The sequence below is a fragment of the Oncorhynchus kisutch genome, linkage group LG15, assembly GCF_002021735.2.
Source record: "Oncorhynchus kisutch isolate 150728-3 linkage group LG15, Okis_V2, whole genome shotgun sequence".
Taxonomy (NCBI): Eukaryota; Metazoa; Chordata; class Actinopteri; order Salmoniformes; family Salmonidae; genus Oncorhynchus; species Oncorhynchus kisutch.
The window spans coordinates 90,471,327-90,495,894 of NC_034188.2; the positions used below are offsets into that span (position 1 = coordinate 90,471,327).

A 24,568-nucleotide genomic window follows, 5' to 3' on the forward strand; every position below is an offset into this window, starting at 1 on the left:
TCCACCATACGGACTCCGGAGTAGTTGACCATACTTGATAAATAGCGTATCAAAGTAATTTGAATAATCTACTAGTCTAGTGCAAATAACATTCGTGTGCGTAAAATTGTAAGGAACACTTATCGCCCATTCGTGATTATTACGGGTTCTTCACCAGAGCATCATCATATAGCCAGTATTGCAAACCAATAGGCTGGCTACGTTACACCGGAGACTGTAAACCTAAATTAATTGGAGATCGTAAACCAAGATTAATAGGCATTTGTGAATGAATTATGGGAGGAATAGAAGAAGAAGAAAATGATGAATCCCCTTTGTGTTACATTCTCAATTGTCTTTGATGCGCTCAGTCTTGCGTGCTCTTTCTCTCTGCTTGGTAGAATTCTGCCCGTGCAGCAGCTGAAGTTGTGTGAGAATTGATTTGAATAAAGTGAGATGCATTGCATATTTATGATTTAGTAAATATGATTTAGCCTCTTTTTCATATTTATTTGGAACAGTGTTTGCTCTTGTGAATGATGCCGCGTTCACTTGCTAGTCACAGCTAGAAAACTCGGGACATTTCCGACTTGCTAACTCAAATCAAATGTTATTTTTCACATGCTTCGTAAACAATATGTGTAGACTAACAGTGAAATGCTTACGTATAGGCCCTTCCCAACAATGCAGAGATGGCAAAAAAAGAAATAATAGAAAAATACCAGCACAAGGAACACATACACAATGAATAACGACTACCTGGCTATATACAGTACCAGTACTGAGTCGATGTGCAGGGGTACGAGGTAATAACTTGGCTATATACAGTACCAGTACTGAGTCGATGTGCAGGGGTACGAGGTAATAACTTGGCTATATACAGTACCAGTACTGAGTCGATGTGCAGGGGTACGAGGTAATAACTTGGCTATATACAGTACCAGTACTGAGTCGATGTGCAGGGGTACGAGGTAATAACTTGGCTATATACAGTACCAGTACTGAGTCGATGTGCAGGGGTACGAGGTAATAACTTGGCTATATACAGTACCAGTACTGAGTCGATGTGCAGGGGTACGAGGTAATAACTTGGCTATATACAGTACCAGTACTGAGTCGATGTGCAGGGGTACGAGGTAATAACTTGGCTATATACAGTACCAGTACTGAGTCGATGTGCAGGGGTACGAGGTAATAACTTGGCTATATACAGTACCAGTACTGAGTCGATGTGCAGGGGTACGAGGTAATAACTTGGCTATATACAGTACCAGTACTGAGTCGATGTGCAGGGGTACGAGGTAATAACTTGGCTATATACAGTACCAGTACTGAGTCGATGTGCAGGGGTACGAGGTAATAACTTGGCTATATACAGTACCAGTACTGAGTCGATGTGCAGGGGTACGAGGTAATAACTTGGCTATATACAGTACCAGTACTGAGTCGATGTGCAGGGGTACGAGGTAATAACTTGGCTATATACAGTACCAGTACTGAGTCGATGTGCAGGGGTACGAGGTAATAACTTGGCTATATACAGTACCAGTACTGAGTCGATGTGCAGGGGTACGAGGTAATAACTTGGCTATATACTGTACCAGTACCGAGTCAATGTGCAGGGGTACGAGGTAATAACTTGGCTATATACTGTACCAGTACCGAGTCAATGTGCAGGGGTACAAGGTAATTAAGGTAGATATGTACATATAGGTAGGGATAACGTAACTAGGCAACAGGATAGATAATAAACAGTAACAGCAGTCAAAAGAGTTTTAGTGCAAAACGGTTCAATGTAGATAGTCCGGGTAGCTATTGGTTAGCTATTTAGCAGTCTTTTAACTTGGGGGTTAGAAGCTCTTCAGCTGGTCCTGTTGGTTCCAGACTTGGTGCATCGGTACTGTTTGCCGTGTGGTAGCAGAGAGAACAGTCTATGACTTGGGTGGGTCGAGTCATTGACAATTTTTTTAGGGACTTCCTCTGACACCGCCTGGTATAGTGGTCCTGGATGGCAGGGTGCCCCGGTGATGTACCCTCTGTACCGCCTGGTATAGAGGTCCTGGATGGCAGGGTGCCCCGGTGATGTACCCTCTGTACCGCCTGGTATAGAGGTCCTGGATGGCAGGGTGCCCCGGTGATGTACCCTCTGTACCGCCCTTGGTATAGAGGTCCTGGATGGCAGGGTGCCCCGGTGATGTACCCTCTGTACCGCCTGGTATAGAGGTCCTGGATGGCAGGGTGCCCCGGTGATGTACCCTCTGTACCGCCTGGTATAGAGGTCCTGGATGGCAGGGTGCCCCGGTGATGTACCCTCTGTACCGCCTGGTATAGAGGTCCTGGATAGGGAAGTGCCTAGTAGTCAGCCAAAACTAGTATTGTTACAAATATGAACATTTTCTGTATACGATTATGTAAAAAAAAAAAAAAAATGTTTTGTAATTTTCCGTGATCTTAAAAAAGAAAAAAGAATGGTGACACTGAGGAACTTGAAGCTCTCAACCCGCTACACTACAGCCCCTGTTTCCTGTTGTCCACCATCAGCTTCTTTCTCTTGTTGACGTTGAGGGAGAGGTTGTTGTCCTGGCAACACCACACTGCCATGTCACTGACCTCCTCCTTATAGGCTTTCTCATCGTTGTCGGTGATCAGGCCAATCACCGTTGTGTCGTCAGCAAACTTAATGATGGTGTTGGAGTCGTGCACTGCCACAGTCGTTGGTGAACAGGGAGTACAGGAGGGGACTAAGCACGCACCCCTGAGGGGCACACCGTGTTTCCAGTTTTATTAGTCGTATCTACGGGATACACATGGTATACATTGTACAACAAAATGCTTGTTTCTCGAAAATGCAACAACAATAAGTCATCATAAAACTAAGTATATGAACATTAACTAAATGTCTCAGTAGAATAGAATAAACATTTTTAGCATTAGTGTAATACAGGAAGGCATAATTTATAGTCCCAATATTTACACGTGTATCAGGGAAGTGGGGAGATGAGGGGCAAGTGTATAAATAGAGCAGTATAATAACAGTCTGGTAGCAGCGTGTAACTTGAACACTGGGAGTTGGGAATCAAGTACAGGGAGGGACTTTAATAATAAATGACACGATGAACAAAACAAGAAACACAGACACAAAATAATAACGCCTGAGGAAACAACCAAAGGGAGGGACAGATATAGGGAGGAGGCAGGAAGAACCAAAGGGAGTGACAGATATAGGGAGGAGGCAGAAAGAACCAAAGGGAGTGACAGATATAGGGAGAAGGCAGAAAGAACCAAAGGGAGGGACAGATATAGGGAGGAGGCAGAAAGAACCAAAGGGAGTGACAGATATAGGGAGAAGGCAGAAAGAACCAAAGGGAGGGACAGATATAGGGAGGAGGCAGAAAGAACCAAAGGGAGGGACAGATATAGGGAGGAGGCAGAAAGAACCAAAGGGAGTGACAGATATAGGGAGAAGGCAGAAAGAACCAAAGGGAGGGACAGATATAGGGAGGAGGCAGGAACAAACCAAAGGGAGTGACAGATATAGGGAGGAGGCAGGATAGAACCAAAGGGAGTGACAGATATAGGGAGGAGGCAGAAAGAACCAAAGGGAGTGACAGATATAGGGAGAAGGCAGGAAGAACCAAAGGGAGTGACAGATATAGGGAGGAGGCAGGATAGAACCAAAGGGAGTGACAGATATAGGGAGGAGGCAGAAAGAACCAAAGGGAGTGACAGATATAGGGAGAGGGCAGAAAGAACCAAAGGGAGTGACAGATATAGGGAGGAGGCAGGAAGAACCAAAGGGAGTGACAGATATAGGGAGGAGGCAGGATAGAACCAAAGGGAGTGACAGATATAGGGAGGAGGCAGGATAGAACCAAAGGGAGTGACAGATATAGGGAAGGTAATGAGGCAGGAAAGAACCAAAGGGAGTGACAGATATAGGGAGGAGGCAGGATAGAACCAAAGGGAGTGACAGATATAGGGAGGAGGCAGGATAGAACCAAAGGGAGTGACAGATATAGGGAGGAGGCAGAAAGAACCAAAGGGAGTGACAGATATAGGGAGGAGGCAGAAAGAACCAAAGGGAGTGACAGATATAGGGAGGAGGCAGGATAGAACCAAAGGGAGTGACAGATATAGGGAGGAGGCAGGAAGAACCAAAGGGAGTGACAGATATAGGGAAGGTAATGAGGCAGGAAAGAACCAAAGGGAGTGACAGATATAGGGAGGAGGCAGAAACAACCAAAGGGAGTGACAGATATAGGGAGGAGGCAGAAAGAACCAAAGGGAGTGACAGATATAGGGAGAAGGCAGAAAGAACCAAAGGGAGGGACAGATATAGGGAGGAGGCAGAAAGAACCAAAGGGAGGGACAGATATAGGGAGGAGGCAGAAAGAACCAAAGGGAGTGACAGATATAGGGAGAAGGCAGAAAGAACCAAAGGGAGGGACAGATATAGGGAGGAGGCAGGAACAAACCAAAGGGAGTGACAGATATAGGGAGGAGGCAGAAAGAACCAAAGGGAGTGACAGATATAGGGAGAAGGCAGAAAGAACCAAAGGGAGGGACAGATATAGGGAGGAGGCAGAAAGAACCAAAGGGAGTGACAGATATAGGGAGACGGCAGAAAGAACCAAAGGGAGGGACAGATATAGGGAGGAGGCAGAAAGAACCAAAGGGAGGGACAGATATAGGGAGGAGGCAGAAAGAACCAAAGGGAGTGACAGATATAGGGAGAAGGCAGAAAGAACCAAAGGGAGGGACAGATATAGGGAGGAGGCAGGAACAAACCAAAGGGAGTGACAGATATAGGGAGGAGGCAGGATAGAACCAAAGGGAGTGACAGATATAGGGAGGAGGCAGAAAGAACCAAAGGGAGTGACAGATATAGGGAGAAGGCAGGAAGAACCAAAGGGAGTGACAGATATAGGGAGGAGGCAGGATAGAACCAAAGGGAGTGACAGATATAGGGAGGAGGCAGAAAGAACCAAAGGGAGTGACAGATATAGGGAGGAGGCAGAAAGAACCAAAGGGAGTGACAGATATAGGGAGGAGGCAGGAAGAACCAAAGGGAGTGACAGATATAGGGAGGAGGCAGGATAGAACCAAAGGGAGTGACAGATATAGGGAGGAGGCAGGATAGAACCAAAGGGAGTGACAGATATAGGGAAGGTAATGAGGCAGGAAAGAACCAAAGGGAGTGACAGATATAGGGAGGAGGCAGAAAGAACCAAAGGGAGTGACAGATATAGGGAGGAGGCAGGATAGAACCAAAGGGAGTGACAGATATAGGGAGGAGGCAGGAAGAACCAAAGGGAGTGACAGATATAGGGAAGGTAATGAGGCAGGAAAGAACCAAAGGGAGTGACAGATATAGGGAGGAGGCAGAAACAACCAAAGGGAGTGACAGATATAGGGAGGAGGCAGGATAGAACCAAAGGGAGTGACAGATATAGGGAGGAGGCAGGAAGTACCAAAGGGAGTGACAGATATAGGGAGGAGGCAGGAAGAACCAAAGGGAGTGACAGATATAGGGAGGAGGCAGGAAGAACCAAAGGGAGTGACAGATATAGGGAGGAGGCAGGATAGAACCAAAGGGAGTGACAGATATAGGGAGGAGGCAGGAAGTACCAAAGGGAGTGACAGATATAGGGAGGAGGCAGGAAGAACCAAAGGGAGTGACAGATATAGGGAGGAGGCAGGAAGAACCAAAGGGAGTGACAGATATAGGGAGGAGGCAGAAAGAACCAAAGGGAGTGACAGATATAGGGAGGAGGCAGGAAGAACCAAAGGGAGTGACAGATATAGGGAGGAGGCAGGATAGAACCAAAGGGAGTGACAGATATAGGGAGGAGGCAGGATAGAACCAAAGGGAGTGACAGATATAGGGAGGAGGCAGGAAGAACCAAAGGGAGTGACAGATATAGGGAGGAGGCAGGATAGAACCAAATGGAGTGACAGATATAGGGAGGAGGCAGGATAGAACCAAAGGGAGTGACAGATATAGGGAAGGTAATGAGGCAGGAAAGAACCAAAGGGAGTGACAGATATAGGGAGGAGGCAGGATAGAACCAAAGGGAGTGACAGATATAGGGAGGAGGCAGGATAGAACCAAAGGGAGTGACAGATATAGGGAGGAGGCAGGAAGAACCAAAGGGAGTGACAGATATAGGGAAGGTAATGAGGCAGGAAAGAACCAAAGGGAGTGACAGATATAGGGAGGAGGCAGAAACAACCAAAGGGAGTGACAGATATAGGGAGGAGGCAGGATAGAACCAAAGGGAGTGACAGATATAGGGAGGAGTCAGGAAGTACCAAAGGGAGTGACAGATATAGGGAGGAGGCAGAAACAACCAAAGGGAGTGACAGATATAGGGAGGAGGCAGGATAGAACCAAAGGGAGTGACAGATATAGGGAGGAGGCAGGATAGAACCAAAGGGAGTGACAGATATAGGGAAGGTAATGAGGCAGGTGATGGAGTCCAGGTGAGTCTGATGAGGTGCTGGTGACAGATGTGCGTATAATGAGCGGCCTGGTGACCTCGAGTGCCGGAGAGGGATTATACGTGATACAGCAGTTGTGTTGTGTGTGTAGCATGAATGATTATGTGTGTGTGTGTGTGTGTGCTAAGGTGTAGAGAATCAGAGCAGGTGGTAAGTCCGGTTCAAGTGTTCAGCAGTCTGATGACTTGTAGATAGAAACTGTCTTTGAACCTGTTGGTATCAGACCTCATGCTCCGATACCGTCTGCCCGACTGTAAGGGAGAGAATAGCTCATGGAATGGGGTGTATGGGGTCCTTGATGATGCTGCATACCATCCTCAGGCACTGGGTGGGTCAGACCACGGTCCCAGTGATGTACTAGGCTGTTTTTACCACCTGTTGGAGGGCCTTGCATTTGTGGATGGAGCTATTCCTGTACCAGGCCGTGATGCAACGGGTCAGGAGGCTCTCGATGTTGCAGTGGTAGTATTTGGAGAGAACCCCAGGGTGGCATGCCTTAGGAAGTAGAGACGCTGTTGCACCCTTTTGACAAGAGTGGTTGTGTTGTTAGTCCATGTGGACGCCAAGGAACTTAACTTGTGACTCTCTCTACTGTAGTCCCGTTGATGTGGATTAGGGGCATCCTCTGCTTCCTGGGGTCAACAATCAACTCCTTCATTTTGCTGACGTTGAGGGGAGAGGTAGTTGTCACGACACCACAATGCCAGTTCACTTACCTCCTCCCTATTGGCTGACTCGTCGTTGTTTGTTATTAGGCCTATAACCTTGGCATCGTCATCAAACTTGATGATGGAGGTGGTGTCATGCAAATCCACGCAGTCGTGGGTGAACAGGGAGTACAGCAGAGGACTGAGGACACACCCCTGGGGGGCACCTGTGTTAAGGGTCAATGTGAGGTGTTGTTGCCAATCCTCACAGCCTGTGGTCTACCCATCAGGAAGTCCAGTTGCAGGGGGTGGTGTCCAGACCCAGGGCTCTGAGCTTGCTGTCGAACTTGGAGGGAACCATAGTGTTGAAGGCTGAATTGTAGTCAATGAACAGCATTCTCACATAGGTGTCCCTCTTGTCCAGATGTGTTACGGCCGTTTGACCAGCGATGGAAATAGGATCTTCTGTGGATCTGTTGGAGCGGTAGGCATATTGGAGTGGGTCCAGGGTGTCTGGCATGCTGGCCTTAAGCCATGACCAGCCTCTGTAAGCACTGCAGGATGACCGAGGTTAGCGTGACGGGGCTATAGTCATATGGGCATGTCACCATGTTTTTTTGGGCACTGGGACCATGGTGGTCTCCTTAAAGCAGGTGGGGACTACAGCCTGGAACAGAGACATATCGAAGATGTCCAGAAGACGCCCGACAGCTGTTCAGCACACACTCTAAAGATGCGGCCAAAGATGCTATCTGGGCTGACGGCTTTGTGAGTATTCACTCTATTTGAGAGTTTTCCTCACGTCAGCCTCGGAGACTGAAAGCACCTGGTCGTCCGGAACAGCGAGTGTCTTCCTGAATGGCTCGGTATTGTCTGCTTTCGAAGCGAGCATAGAATGTGTTAAGCTCGTCTGGGGAGGGAGGCTTCGGTGGGCACCGCACAGCTGGATTTGCCTTTGTAGTCTTGTGATAGTCTGTAGTCCTTGCCACATGCAACGCAAGTCTTTGTGTTGTCGAACATCAATTCAAATTTGAGTCTGTATTGTCTTTTTGAATTTGCGGAGCTTATACTTGCTTGCCTTGTACGAGTCATCTGGGTTCATTCTGCCGACCATTGTTACTGCTGCAGTACGGGCTCTCAGCATGGTACGGCTATGGCTGGTGGTATGTCTGGATTATTATTGTGGGTACAACATCATCAACACATTTCCTATTGAAGCCTGTAACTGACTATGTATATTCAACGATGTTGATGGATGAGTCCTGGGTGGATTGAACGTATTCCACTCAGTATTCTCAAAACAGTCCTGCAGCATTGAGTCTGCCTCCTCTGTCCAGCGCCTCACTATTCCTTGTGTTGGTGCCTTTCTCTTGAGTTGCTGCTTGTAGGCGAGGATTAAGAACAGAGAGACATGATCTGATTGGCAGATGCGGGGGCACGTCACAGATGTTTGTGTATACATTGTCAAGCTCTCTGAATCCTACATGTTGGTGATATTTTGTGAAAAATTGTTTTAGACAGGCTTGGTTAAAGTCACCGCAACAATAAAGACTGCTTCCTGGTGAGAGGATTTTTTCCTGACTAATGATCTTATACAGTTCGCTAAGAGCCGCCTTGGTGTTTGCTTGTGGTGGCATGCACACAGCTGTGATAATAACACAAGTGCCTCGGCATATAGTGGGGTCTGCATTTTAGCGTCAAGACTCCAGGTCAACCTTCTGGTTGAATAGCAGAGATGACCTTCTGGTTGAATAGCAGAGATGACCTTCTGGTTGAGCGTATGGTCCGTAAAGCCACGTCTCAGTAAATACAAAGTCACAACTTTACCTGAAGTCCTTCTGCGATTGAAGCCTTGCTGTGAGTTCACATTGGTTAATGTTAATGTCTCATCAATGGAAAATAAACTATCAGGTTACTAGGAAGAGGAGGCTGTGTAGCCTGTCTTTTCACCTTGGAGTCCCCCTTTGATTCCTCATCTTCGTCGCCGGCGCTGCCTTAGGTCATCTCGACCAGGAACAACAGGAAATGACCGCTGTGCGTGAAACAAAGGAGTTAATGTTGTATTCCAGCTCTGGGGGGCTGAGAGTGTGTACAGTGCCTTGCGAAAGTATTCGGCCCCCTTGAACTTTGCGACCTTTTGCCACATTTCAGGCTTCAAACATAAAGATATAAAATGTCCACTTGTTGTTGAAGAATCAACAACAAGTGGGACACAATCATGAAGTGGAACGACATTTATTGGATATTTCAAACTTTTTTAACAAATCAAAAACTGAAAAATTGGAGGAGAAGAGGAGAGGAGAGGAGGGCAGGAGGAGAAGAGGAGAGGAGGACAGGAGGAGAAGAGGAGAGGAGGGGCTGAATAATTTTGCACGCCCAATTTTTCAGTTTTTGATTTATTAAAAAAAGTTTGAAATATCCAATAAATGTCGTTCCACTTCATGATTGTGTCCCACTTGTTGTTGATTCTTCACAAAAAAATACAGTTTTATATCTTTATGTTTGAAGCCTGAAATGTGGCAAAAGGTCGCAAAGTTCAAGGGGGCCGAATACTTTCGCAAGGCACTGTAGCTTCCGATTCATGTTCCAGTTGTAGGACATTTTTGCACGAACATTCTTAGCAAACAAAGTAAAAAATTTACAAAAAATAGCCATAAAAAAGCAAGTGTGCTGTTGCCAACCCTCACCACCTTGGGGCGGCCTGTCAGGAAGTCCCAGGTTCCCGAGCTTAGTGATGAGCTTGGTGGGCACTATGGTGTTGAACGCTGAGCTATAATAAATGAACAGCATTCTCACATAGGTGTTCCTTTTGTCCAAGTGGGGGAGGGCATTGTGGAGAGAAGTACAGATTGCTCAATCTGTGGATCTGTTGAGGCGGTATGCAAATTAGAGTGGGTCCTGGGTGTCTGGGATGATGGTGTTGATGTGAGCCATGACCAGCCTTTCAAAGCACTTCATGGCTACAGATGTGAGTGCTACAGGGCAATATATAGACAGATTACTTTGGCGTTCTTGGCACAGGGACTATGGTGGTCTGCTTGAAACGGGGCTATTACAGACTGGGTCAGGGAGAGGTTGAAAATGTAATTGAAGACAGCGCCAGCTGGTCAGCGCATTGCTAAGTACGCGTCCTGGTAATTCATCTGGCCCCATGGCCTTGTGAATGTTAACTTGTTTTGAGATCTTACTCACATCGGCTACGTAGAGTTTGATCACACAGTCGTCCAGAACAGCTGGTGCTCTCATGCATGGTTCAGTGTTGCTTGCCTCGAAGTGAGCAGGTGGAATTTAGCTCGCCTGGTAGGTTCGCATCACTGGACAGCTCGCGGCTGGGTTTCCCTTTGTAATTCTTAATGGTTTGCAAGCCCTGCCACATCCGACTAGCGTCAGAGCCATCGTAGTAGAATTCAATCTTAATCCTGTATTGATGTTTTGACTGTTTGATGGCTCATCAGAGGTCATAGCGGGATTTCTTATAAACGTCCAGATTAGTGTCCCGCTCCTTGAAACTGGCTGTAGTTATAACCAGTAAGCAAGTTGTACATTTCAGAGTTTCCAAGTTCCGACTAGTACGTGAACTTGGCATGAATGCATGATGCTGTTCTAGCCTGCACTGTTAAAATGAAGTGTTCTGTAACACGTAAAATAGTGGCAACTGAGCTGCCACCAACTGTAAGGAGATAAAACTTTAGCTTTGCTGCAGTTTTGAAACATGGGTTTAAGGAGTTATGAGCAATGTTCACTCCAAAATGTTTTTTGCCACTCAACAATTTTCAGGTCTGCTGAGCGCAAACACGAACGTTACTCGAACGTTCTGTGCATCTTCCAACGTGCGGTTACTGTGAACACTGAGATTGTACTCGCTTTAAGTAAAAATTTCAGACTTGATCTGAATTGTTTATGGATCTCACCAAACAGAAATATATACAATTTTGCAAGGTTAAATATATACATTCGGTCACTAACTCAGGAGCGAAAGGGAAACGCTTGGCTTCCAACAGCTCCCCCCGGATTTCAGAATCTATTATTGGTCCGCTAACCGTAGGATCATTCACTACTGGTTGCAGAGCAGAGAGATATTCCCATCCCCAATTTGGCTAGAGATGGAGGCTGCCTCGTCTATACCGGCATCATTGTCCTCCCTCGCTCACTCCTCCGTTACACGCCCTTACTCCTCCTTCACCAAAAGTATATGTGTCAAAACAACATTGATCTGGAATCAATTTCGGCACCACTTTGGGTTTCAGACAACCTCTTCTTTGGATCCGGTAGCCTCAAACCCAGCTTTTAGTCTCGCTATTAAAAGATTCAGTGATCTGTATACTAACAATACATTTAGTACGTTTGAACAATTATCAGCTACATTTGGTCTCCCCAGACATCATTATTTTTAGGTTCTTACTAGTCCGGAGTTACATCCGCAGCATAGATCCAGGATTCTTCACCCTTCCGGTCCGACACATTTCTTATCCCAATTCCTACTCTGAAAGGCACCTTGTCAATAATCTATAGTCAAATTTGCTCACTACAAGTCATCTCATTAAACAATATTAAATCCTCATGGGAGGAGGATCTGGGTGAGGAAATATCTGATGAACTATGGGAAGGGGCACTCAAAAGGGTACATAGCTCTTCTATTTGCGCTCGACACGGCCTCATTCAATGCAAACTCATTCATCGGGCCCACTGGACCAAAGCAAGATTAGCCAAAATTGACAAGGATGTGAACCCTACATTTTAATATGGAAATAGCTGTTCTATCATTCAGCCTACAGTAGCAACCAAAGTATGGTGTTCAATGTAGACCTACATTCCATGAGACTTTTGAAGAAAAAAAAATCATGCAGGCCTTGACATTAACCTGTTTATCCACTTGTCCTTCAGACAAGGTGGTGACTGAACATGTTGTTGTGTTGTTTGATGCAAGAAACCACTTTACAAAATTAAATGCATTATTATTCCCATGCCATTATTACAGATAATCAGACAAAACTCTGTTTATTGACTACCAATAATATCCAAGCCTTTCTCAAAATACAACACTGCCCCTTTTAATAGTCATAAAAAATGCTCTTTACCTGACTCAGTTTTCAAAGATGTCTTGTGCTTGTAAGAAGCAATCACTCACCCACTCACTGCTGACCACAAATGGTTTATAACTGGGCTAATAACTCACTAACTAGTAAAGGATATGAACAAATGTGCAGACGTGGCTACATGCAGCTCTCAGTTTGATCTCAAAACAAGCTCATATACTCACGACCGCTCATGCTGTGAACACAGTCCAGTTCACAGTGAATGGCACACATCCATATATGGCAATGGTCTATTTGCATATAGGCCTATTGCATCTCTGATTGGTTATGCCGCACTGGTCTGTGTAGAGTACGGGTTGAGTCGTGTGTGTCAATGCAATAGAATCCTACTCTGATGCGTTGTGCCTACAACAAAACAAAACTCTTGCATCGTTTGTTTTGTTTCGGTATGTTGCATTGAAAGTGGCTAATATTTGCGTTGATTCATTCACAATTCCCACAGTAAAGGGACATGTTGATAGTGTTAACTAAAGGGGGGAAAACTCTAGAAAGTTAGGTTAAGTTCAATTCGAGACTTCTCTATAGGGGCTCATATTTCTTCTGCACAGCAGTCCCAGGGGAGCTGCGCGCCCATGCGTAGCTTACAGGGAATATTGGTTATGAGACAGATTTGAGAAAAGGTCATCCTAAGGAGTTCTGGAATATAACATGGTGTGTTGTAACACCACTTAATCAAGAGTTGTGCAGAAGACTGAGAGCACTAACCAGGAAAAAAAGGTTGAAAACACTATTTTGGTGTTTCCAAAATAGAAGAAGAATTAGATACCCTTCTTCTAAACACTGTTAAATTGAAGTCCCTCTTTTTGTATGTTCCCTGCTCTGATATGGTGTTCTGGAAAACTCCTCATTGGACAAATCCAAACGGTCTAATGTACAGATTTATGCTTTTTTTTTTAAAGGATACAGAAAAAAAGATTGTTTATGTGAAAATATAAATTACTAAGTTTGTCCCTGGATAGTAATGAATCAATATGTGATAACATGCGTCTTGGTGAGAGGTGTAGGAGTCAGGCGCAGGAGAGAGCAGGGATGTCTGAGAAGCGTGTTTAATAATATAGTCCAGCAATACAAAAACGGCACAGACAAAAATCACAAAACTGCGCTCTCGAACAATCAGAAACTCGTGCAAACGCACGGAGGAACAAACACAGTTCCGACACATTACATACACGTGCGTAATAGCGAAAAAACAACAAACATCAAATACAATCGAGCGCAATGCACACAAGTCTAATCCTGCACGAATTACGGCAGGTAACAGGTGCCCTATATACTCACAGAAATCAAAGCAATTGAAAACCAGGTGTGAAAAGGAACACAGACAAAACAACCAGAAAAAGAAAAAGGGATCGGTAGCGGTTAGTAGACCAGCGACGCCGAGCGCCGAGCGCCGCCCGAACAGGGAGAGGAGTTACCTTCGGTAGAAGTCGTGACACAATACAAAAAACGTTTTTTTCTTCAAGACATGATGCTGAAGCTTCAAATGCTCTATCTTCAAATGATCGAATGGCAACAAAGCATTAACAGGCCATTTTTATATTGATAAACTAAGACAGTTCAAAGATCTGTAAGGTATTTATCATATTCACATTCTCGAAAGTCAAGGAACATATGGCATTATATTTCAAATTCATGGGCGGGGAGTTACAGGGAATGACTGCTAATGTTAGCAGTAGTACTAATGTTAGCAGTAGTACTAATGTTAGCAGTAGCACTAATGTTAGCAGTAGTACTACTGTTAGCAGTAGTACTAATGTTAGCAGTAGCATTAATGTTAGCAGTAGCACTAATGTTAGCAGTAGTACTAATGTTAGCAGTAGTACTAATGTTAGCAGTAGCACTACTGTTAGCAGTAGTACTAATGTTAGCAGTAGCACTAATGTTAGCAGTAGTACTAATGTTAGCAGTAGCACTAATGTTAGCAGTAGTACTAATGTTAGCAGTAGTACTAATGTTAGCAGTAGCACTAATGTTAGCAGTAGTACTAATGTTAGCAGTAGTACTAATGTTAGCAGTAGCACTAATGTTAGCAGTAGTACTAATGTTAGCAGTAGTACTAATGTTAGCAGTAGCACTAATGTTAGCAGTAGTACTAATGTTAGCAGTAGTACTAATGTTAGCAGTAGCACTAATGTTAGCAGTAGCACTAATGTTAGCAGTAGCACTAATGTTAGCAGTAGTACTAATGTTAGCAGTAGTACTAATGTTAGCAGTAGCACTAATGTTAGCAGTAGCACTAATGTTAGCAGTAGCACTAATGTTAGCAGTAGCACTAATGTTAGCAGTAGTACTAATGTTAGCAGTAGTACTAATGTTAGCAGTAGCACTAATGTTAGCAGTAGTACTAATGTTAGCAGTAGTACTAATGTTAGCAGTAGCACTAATGTTAGCAGTAGCACTAATGTTAGCAGTAGTACTAATGTTAGCAGTAGCACTAATGTTAGCAGTAGTACTCAAATCAAATCAAATCAAATTTATTTATATAGCCCTTCGTACATCAGCTGATATCTCAAAGTGCTGTACAGAAACCCAGCCTAAAACCCCAAACAGCAAGCAATGCAGGTGTAGAAGCACGGTGGCTAGGAAAAACTCCCTAGAAAGGCCAATACCTAGGAAGAAACCTAGAGAGGAACCAGGCTATGTGGGGTGGCCAGTCCTCTTCTGGCTGTGCCGGGTGGAGATTATAACAGAACATGGCCAAGATGTTCAAATGTTCATAAATGACCAGCATGGTCGAATAATAATAAGGCAGAACAGTTGAAACTGGAGCAGCAGCACAGTCAGGTGGAAGTTGAAACTGGAGCAGCAGCATGGCCAGGTGGACTGGGGACAGCAAGGAGTCATCATGTCAGGTAGTCCTGGGGCATGGTCCTAGGGCTCAGGTCAGTTGAAACTGGAACAGCAGCATGGCCAGGTGGACTGGGGACAGCAAGGAGTCATCATGTCAGGTAGTCCTGGGGCATGGTCCTAGGGCTCAGGTCCTCCGAGAGAGAGAAAGAAAGAGAGAAGGAGAGAATTAGAGAACGCACACTTAGATTCACACAGGACACCGAATAGGACAGGAGAAGTACTCCAGATATAACAAACTGACCCCAGCCCCCCGACACATAAACTACTGCAGCATAAATACTGGAGGCTGAGACAGGAGGGGTCAGGAGACACTGTGGCCCCATCCGAGGACACCCCCGGACAGGGCCAAACAGGAAGGATATAACCCCACCCACTTTGCCAAAGCACAGCCCCCACACCACTAGGGGGATATCTTCAACCACCAACTTACCATCCTGAGACAAGGCTGAGTATAGCCCACAAAGATCTCCGCCATTGCACAACCCAAGGGGGGGGGGCGCCAACCCAGACAGGATGACCACAACAGTGAATCAACCCACTCAGGTGACGCACCCCCTCCAGGGACGGCATGAGAGAGCCCCAGCAAGCCAGTGACTCAGCCCCTGTAATAGGGTTAGAGGCAGAGAATCCCGGTGGAAAGAGGGGAACAGGCCAGGCAGAGACAGCAAGGGCGGTTCGTTGCTCCAGAGCCTTTCCGTTCACCTTCCCACTCCTGGGCCAGACTACACTCAATCATATGACCCACTGAAGAGATGAGTCTTCAGTAAAGACTTAAAGGTTGAGACCGAGTTTGCGTCTCTGACATGGGTAGGCAGACCGTTCCATAAAAATGGAGCTCTATAGGAGAAAGCCCTGCCTCCAGCTGTTTGCTTAGAAATTCTAGGGACAATTAGGAGGCCTGCGTCTTGTGACCGTAGCGTACGTGTAGGTATGTACGGCAGGACCAAATCAGAGAGATAGGTAGGAGCAAGCCCATGTAATGCTTTGTAGGTTAGCAGTAAAACCTTGAAATCAGCCCTTGCTTTGACAGGAAGCCAGTGTAGAGAGGCTAGCACTGGAGTAATATGATCAAATTTTTTGGTTAGCAGTAGCACTAATGTTAGCAGTAGCACTAATGTTAGCAGTAGCACTAATGTTAGCAGTAGCACTAATGTTAGCAGTAGTACTAATGTTAGCAGTAGCACTAATGTTAGCAGTAGCACTAATGTTAGCAGTAGCACTAATGTTAGCAGTAGCACTAATATTAGCAGTAGCACTAATGTTAGCAGTAGCACTAATATTAGCAGTAGCACTAATGTTAGCAGTAGCACTAATGTTAGCAGTAGCACTAATATTAGCAGTAGCACTAATGTTAGCAGTAGCACTCATACAAAACTTCAGCCCAGAGTTCAATGCGATCCACCAGCTTATCCATTATGCTGATGTCGCTGACCTGAGTCATGACTGTACATGGAAGGTTGTTCAGATGCATTGAATCACAGTACCGTTAGATGATATGATTGACAGTTCATTTGACATTAGTCTGTGATTGGCTTGTCTTGATTGGCTGTGGTTAGGATTGGCCAGCCTGTGGGTAACGTAGTATGTATATATATATGCTTTCTGCAGGGAGAGAAATGGTTATTATTATGATTATTATTATTCTGTAATTAAGTTATTAAATGATTTAATATTAATACATTGCAATATGAATATACTGTACAATGATTAAACATATCAAAAGCAATATGCAAAATGCATATTATATATATATATATACATGAATGAAGCTATCTGAATATGAATGTCAAGGGTGGGATGCGGTAACGTGGTGTGGTAGGCCGAAGCTAGAGGCTAAAGGCTAAAAGGGCCGAAGCTAGAGGCTAAAGGCTAAAAGGGCCGAAGCTACAGGCTAAAGGCTAAAAGGGCCGAAGCTAGAGGCTAAAGGCTAAAAGGGCCGAAGCTAGAGGCTAAAGGCTGTAAGGGCTGAAGCTAGAGGCTAAAGGCTAAAAGGGCCGAAGCTACAGGCTAAAGGCTAAAAGGGCCGAAGCTAGAGGCTAAAGGCTGTAAGGGCTGAAGCTAGAGGCTAAAGGCTAAAAGGGCCGAAGCTACAGGCTAAAGGCTAAAAGGGCCGAAGCTACAGGCTAAAGGCTGTAAGGGCTGAAGCTAGAGGCTAAAGGCTAAAAGGGCCGAAGCTACAGGCTAAAGGCTAAAAGGGCCGAAGCTACAGGCTAAAGGCTAAAAGGGCCGAAGCTACAGGCTAAAGGCTAAAAGGGCCGAAGCTAAAGGCTAAATGGCTAAAAGGGCCGAAGCTACAGGCTAAAGGCTAAAAGGGCCGAAGCTAGAGGCTAAAAGGGCCGAAGCTACAGGCTAAAGGCTAAAATGGCAGTGGCTATATAGTGCAGTGGTGAAAAGTATGACCCAATTGTCATACTTGAGTAAAAGAAAATAGAAATAGAAAATGACTCAAGTAAAAGTGCTGAGGAGAGTATTTCTGTCTGTAATAAAGCCCTTTTGTGGGGGAAAACTCATTCTGATTGGCTGGGCCTGGCTCTCCAGTGGTTGGCCTTGCTGCCAAGTGGGTGGGCCTATGCCCTCCAAGGCCCACCAATGGCTGCACCCCTGCTCAGTCATGTGACATCCATAGATTAGGCCCTAATGAATGTATTTTAATTGATTGATTATATGAACTGTAACTCGGTAGAATTGTAGATATTGTTGCATGTTGCGTTAATATTTTTGTTCAGTAAACGTTTTCTGTGTAACGTATCACTTACATTTACAGTTTATGTTCAAACACCCTTCAAACACCAGATCTCAGATTAGGTGCACTGCTTTTAATGGTTTCATTACACAATCATGATGTTTTACAGTCTACTCTCTCTCTCTCTCTCTCTCTCTCTCTCTCTCTCTCTCTCTCTCTCTCTCTCTCTCTCTCTCTCTCTCTCTCTCTCTCTCTCCGCAGGGGACAGAAGTCAGTCAGTACGAGGGGAGAGACAGAGACATGCTGGTAGTCTGTGGTGGAGTCAAGAGCACAACAAAAGCTAAATCTCCTTTTTTTTGTCTATTCTGGCAACTTAGTCTTCTAGTTATATAATAGTGAACTTTTTACCCATCAATCGCCATGGCCTCCAGCCTGACCTGTGCCGGTGTAATCTGGACCCTCCTCTCCCTGCTCTGTGCCGCGGCCTCCTGTGTCGGCTTCTTCATGCCTTACTGGCTGCTCGGTTCCCAGATGGACAAGCCGGTCTCGTTCGGCACCTTCCGACGGTGCTCGTACCCGGTGCGCGACGAGGAGAGCCAGGCCACAGTGATCCTGGAGCAGTGTGGGCGTTATGCTTCCTTCCAGGGGATACCTAGTCTGGAGTGGAGGATCTGTACGGTGGTGACGGGGGTGGGCTGTGGTCTGCTGCTCCTGGTGGCCCTCACAGCCCTCATGGGATGTTGCATCTCTGATCTCATCTCCAGGACCATCGGACGTGTGGCCGGGGGAATACAGTTCGTTGGAGGTGAGGCAGTCTGTTCACTACTGTCCCCTCTATTTACTCCGTAAGGGCTAAAGGTTCTCTACCACCTTAAGGCTCTATTACAAACTCTCACAGTGAGTTAGTCCACTAACAGCCTGATGTCTGTTGACATTAGAACCTAAAGTGAATGACGTCGGGTTCTGTACTAGCCCAAAACCCCAGAATGTTTACGGTGTGATGTCTGGTTACCCGAGACTAGCTCTCTACCTTCAGTTGACCTTCAGTTGACCCCAGAGGTCCCTCAACTCTCCATCACAGACTGTTGTGACTCAGTGGTTCTGTACTAGCCCAAAACGGTGTGATGTCTGGTTACCCGAGACTAGCTCTCTACCTTCAGTTGACCCCAGAAGTCCCTCAACTCTCCATCACAGACTGTTGTGACTCAGTGGTTCAACTGAACAGTTATACACTTTCCTCTTTGCATTTGTAGTAAAGCCCTGACATCAGCAGACGACACTAAGTGTTCATACAAAAACCCTAAACGGAAAGCAATGCAGATGTGAAGAGGTGACTCCGGGATGTTGGCCTTCTAGGCAGAGTTCCTCTGTCCAGTGTCTGTGTTCTTTTGTCCATCTTAATCTTTTATTTTTATAGGCCAGTCTAAGATATGGATATTTCTTTACAACTCTGCCTAGAAGGCCAGCATCCCAGAGTCACCTCTCCGCTGTTGACGTTGAGACTGGTGTTTTGTGGGTACTATTTAATTAAGCTGCCAGTTGAGGACTTGTGAGGCATCTGTTTCTCAAACTAGACACTCTAATGTACTTGTCCTCTTGCTCAGTTGTGCACCGGGGCCTCCCACTCCTCTTTCTATAGTTAGAGCCAGTTTGCACTGTTCTGTGAAGGGAGTAGTACACAGTGTTGTACAAGATCTTCAGTTTCTTGACAATTTCTCGCATGGAATAGCCTTCATTTCTCAGAACAAGAATAGACTGACGAGTTTCAGAAGAAAGTTATTTGTTTCTGGTCATTTTGAGCCTGTAATCCAACCTACAAATGCTGATGCTCCAGATACTCAACTAGTTTAAAGAAGGCCAGTTTTATTGATTCTTTAATCAGGACAACAGTTTTCCGCTGTGCCAACATAATTGCAAAAGGGTTTTCTAATGATCAATTAGCCTTTTAAAATGATAAACTTGGATTAGCTAACACAACCTGTTGGAACACAGGAGTGATGGTTGCTGATAATGGGCCTCTGTACGCCTATGTAGATATTCCATTAAAAATCAGCCGTTTCCAGCTACAATAGTCATTTACAACATTGACAATGTCTACACTGTATTTCTGACCAATTTGACGTTATATTAATGGACAAGACATGTGCTTTTCTTTGAAAAACAATGACATTTCTAAGTGGCCCCAAACTTTTGAACGTTAGTGTATATTTGACCTCTCAACTTCCCTATCAAATCAGAAAACCTAAGAAAATTTACAATGACAAATGGTTTGATGAAGAATGCAAAAACCGAAGAAAGAAATTGAGAAACCTATCCAACCAAAAACATAGAGACCCAGAAAACCTGAGCCTGCGCCTTCACAAAGAACAGACAGCAAACACATATACTGTATATGATCAAATAGAAGTCTTAGAATCAACTATTAAAGACTACCAGAACCCACTGGATTCTCCAATTAGAGTTGAAATCGGAAGTTTACATACACCTCAGCCAAATACATTTCAACTCAGATTTTCACAATTCCCGACATTTTATCCTAGTTAAAATTCCCTGTCTTAGGTCAGTTAGGATTACCACTTTATTTTAAGAATGTGACATGCCAGAATAATAGTAGAGAGAATGATTTATTTCAGCTTTTATTTCTTTCATCACATTCCCAGTGGGTCAGAAGTTTACATACACTCAATTAGTATTTGGTAGCATTGCCTTTAAAAATTTTTTTTTTAATTTTACCTTTATTTAACCAGGCAAGTCAGTTAAGAACACATTCTTATTTTCAATGACGGCCTGGGAACAGTGGGTTAACTGCCTGTTCAGGGGCAGAACGACAGATTTGTACCTTGTCAGCTCGGGGGTTTGAACTCGCAACCTTCCGGTTACTAGTCCAATGCTCTAACCACTAGGCTACGCTGTTTAACTTGGGTCAAACGTTTCCACAAGCTTCCCACAATAAGTTGGGTGAGTTTTGGCCCATTCCTCCTGACAGAGCTGGTGTAACTGAGTCAGGTTTGTAGGCCTCCTTGCTCGAACACGCTTTTTCAGTTCTGCTCACAAATTTTCTATAGGATTGAGGTCAGGGCTTTGTGATAGCCACTCCAATACCTTGACCTTGTTGTCCATAAGCCATTTTGCCACAACTTTGGAAGTATGCTTGGGGTCATTGTCCATTTGGAAGACCCATTTGCGACCAAGCTTTAACTTCCTGACTGATGTCTTGAGATGTTGCTTCAAAATATCCACATAATTTTACCATCCTCATGATGTCATCTATTCTGTGAAGTGCACCAGTCCCTCCTGTAACAAAGTACCAACCACACCATGATGCTGCCACCCCCATGCTTCACAGTTGGGATGGTGTTCATCGGCTAGCAAGGCTCCCCTTTTTTCCTCCAAACAGTGAATTATAAATGAACTAATCTGTCTGTAAACAATTGTTGGAGAAATGACTTGTGTCATGCACCGACTTGCCAAAACTATAGTTAGTTAAGAAGAAATTTGTGGAGTGGTTGAAAAATTTGTTTTAATGACTCCAACCTAAGTGTATGTAAACCTCTGACTTCAACTGTATATATTTGCAAATTGGCACTAGAACAGTTTGAAGCACCCAGCCTCACCCTACTAGAATCTGGTGCATCTGTCCCCAACCTTGAGCAACAAGGAGCACCTAGATCTTCTGCACAGATTGTGACAGACCTGGGCCCTGACAGTAAATCTCAGTAAGACCAAAATAATGGTGTTCCAAAAAAGGTCCAGTTGCCAGGACCACAAATACAAATTCCATCTAGACACCGTTGCCCTAGAGCACACAACAAACATCAAAAGAAACATACAATTCGACCAATTAGGATCTGACAAAAAATATTTGAATCCATTATAGAACCCATTTCCCTTTATGGTTGGGAGGTCTGGGGTCCGCTCACCAACCAAGAATTCACAAAATGCGACAAACACCAAATTGAGACTCTGCATAAATATCCTCCGTGTACAACGTAGAACAACAAATAATGCATGCAGAGCAGAATTAGGCCGAAAGCCACTAATTATCAAAATCCAGAAAAGCGCCGTTAAATTCTACAACCACTTAAAAGGAAGCGATTCCCAAACCTTCCATAACAAAGCCATCACCTACAGAGAAATTAACCTGGCTGGTCCTGGGGCTCTGTTCACAAACACGAACACACCCCACAGAGCCCCAGGACAGCAACACAATTAGACCCAATCAAATCATGAGAAAACAAAAAGAGAATTACTTGACACATTGGAAAGAATAAACAAAAATCTAGGCCAAAGGCAAACTAATCCTAAACAGAGAGGACACAGTGGCAGAATACCTGACCACTGTGACTGACCCAAACTGAAGGAAATCTTTGACTATGTACAGACTTAGTGAGCATAGCCTTGCAATTGAGAAAGGCCGCCGTAGGCAGACATGGCTCTCAAGAGAAGACAGGATACGTGCTCACTGCCCACAAAATGAGGTGGAAACTGAGCTGCACTTCTTAAACCTCCTGCCAAATATATGACACATATTAGAGACACATATTTCCCTCAGATTACACAGACCCACAAATAATTCAAAAACAAAACTAATTTTGATTAACTCCCCTATCTACTGGGTGAAATTCCACAGTGTGCCATCACAGCAGCAATACTTGTGACCTGTTGCCACGAGAAAAGGGCAACCAGTGAAGAACAAACACCATTGTAAATACAACCCATATTTATGCTTATTTATTTTCCCTTGTGTTCTTTAACTATTTGCATATCGTTACAACACTGTATATAGACATAATATAACATTTGAAATGTCTTTTGTGAGTGCAATGTTTACTGTTCATTTTTGTTGTTTATTTTCACTTTTGTTTATTATCTAGTTCACTTGCTCTGGCGGTGTAAACACATGTTGCCAATAAAGCTTGAATTGAATTGAATTGAATTTAGTGCGAGAACCTGTTATAGATGGCTGTGACCACTCTGAAAAGCATTGTAATGTTATTCCAAACTCACTTCCTGCCTCATGATGTGGCTTTGGAGTTCTCTCTCTCTCTCTCTCTCTCTCTCTCTCTCTCTCTCTCAAATCAATTTCAATTCAATTGAAGGGGCTTTATTTGCATGGGAAACAAATGTTTCACATACGTGGAGGCTGGAGGATGGAAGCATTCAGGAGGATGGAAGACCCGGGGTATATGCATGGACCGAGGATGGAAGACCCAGGGTATATGCGTGGACCGAGGATGGAAGACCCAGGGTATATGTGTGGACCGAGGACGTAAGACCCGGGGTATATGCGTGGACCGAGGATAGAAGACCCGGGGTATATGCGTGGACCGAGGATGGAAGCCCCGGGGTACATGCGTAGACCGAGGATGGAAGACCCGGGGTATATGTGTGGACCGAGGATGGAAGACCCGGGGTATATGTGTGGACCGAGGATGGAAGACCCGGGGTATATGTGTGGACCGAGGATGGAAGACCCGGGGTATATGTGTGGACCGAGGATGGAAGACCCGGGGTATATGCGTGGACCGAGGATGGAAGACCCGGGGTATATGTGTGGACCGAGGATGGAAGACCCGGGGTATATGTGTGGACCGAGGATGGAAGACCCGGGGTATATGTGTGGACCGAGGATGGAAGACCCGGGGTATATGTGTGGACCGAGGATGGAAGACCCGGGGTATATGCGTGGACGAGGATGGAAGACCTGGGGTATATGCGTGGACCGAGGATGAAAGACCCGGGGTATATGTGTGGACCGAGGATGGAAGACCCGGGGTATATGCGTGGACGAGGATGGAAGACCTGGGGTATATGCGTGGACCGAGGATGGAAGACCCGGGGTATATGTGTGGACCGAGGATGGAAGACCCGGGGTATATGTGTGGACCGAGGATGGACGACCCGGGGTATATGCGTGGACCGAACGACAAAGCGAATAAAGACATTTATTGTAAAAAAAATTACATGGGGAATGGGAATGAGAGGGCTGATAAGAGTGTTGGGAAGGGCAGCAGTGATTGGATGAGAGTATAAGGCATGAGTTGAGGTGTTCAGAGACTCCAGTACAGGAGTAGAGATGTTCAGAGACTTCAGTGGTTGAGGTGTTCAGAGACTCCAGTACAGGAGTAGAGATGTTCAGAGACTTCAGTACAGGACAGGAGTTGAGGTGTTCAGAGACTTCGGGGGTTGAGGTGTTCAGAGACTTCAGGGGTTGAGGTGTTCAGAGACTTCATTGGTTGAGGTGTTCAGAGACTCCAGGGGTTGAGGTGTTCAGAGACTTCAGTGCAGGACTGGGGTTCATCATAGATAGATGATTTTAAAGAAGAGCTCAACTCCTCCACTAAAGGGTAGGACAGGAAAAGAGCTAAGAATGAGTTAGTCCAAGCAAGGAGTAAAATCACATTGATGTGTAATATTTAACCTTTCATTTAACTAGGCAAGTCAGTTAAGAACAAATTCTTATTTACAATGACGGCCCTACCCTGGGCAAACCCGGATGACGCTGGGTCAGTTGTGCGCCTCCCCTATGGGACTCAAAATCACGGCCGGTTGTGATACAGCCTGGAATCAAACCAGGGCCTCTAGTGACGCCTCTAGTACTGAGATGCAGTGCATTAGACCGCTGCGTCACTCGGGAGCCACATGTGGAGCCCTAATAATGTGAGCGTGTTTGTGTATTTGATTGGGAAATGGGGAATAACAGACAGCAGAGGTCACGGGGCTGTTCAGTTCTCCAGAGGATCACAGGGCTGTTCAGTTCTTTAGAGGTCACAGGGCTGATCAGTTATTTAGAGATCACAGTGTTGTTCAGT

General features: G+C 45.2%; 1 protein-coding gene across 1 annotated transcript in view; it reads left to right on the forward strand.

The window, feature by feature from the left end:
- The window catches only part of LOC116353659 (LHFPL tetraspan subfamily member 6 protein), a gene marked incomplete at its 3' end in the record, with an annotated part of 140,535 nt that overhangs the window by 520 nt on the left and 115,447 nt on the right, over positions 1 to 24,568 (forward strand). Inside the window, 1 exon segment of the mRNA XM_031791284.1 lies at positions 18,018 to 18,561. Coding sequence (XP_031647144.1) covers positions 18,177 to 18,561 — 385 coding nt within the window. The 5' untranslated portion in view covers positions 18,018 to 18,176.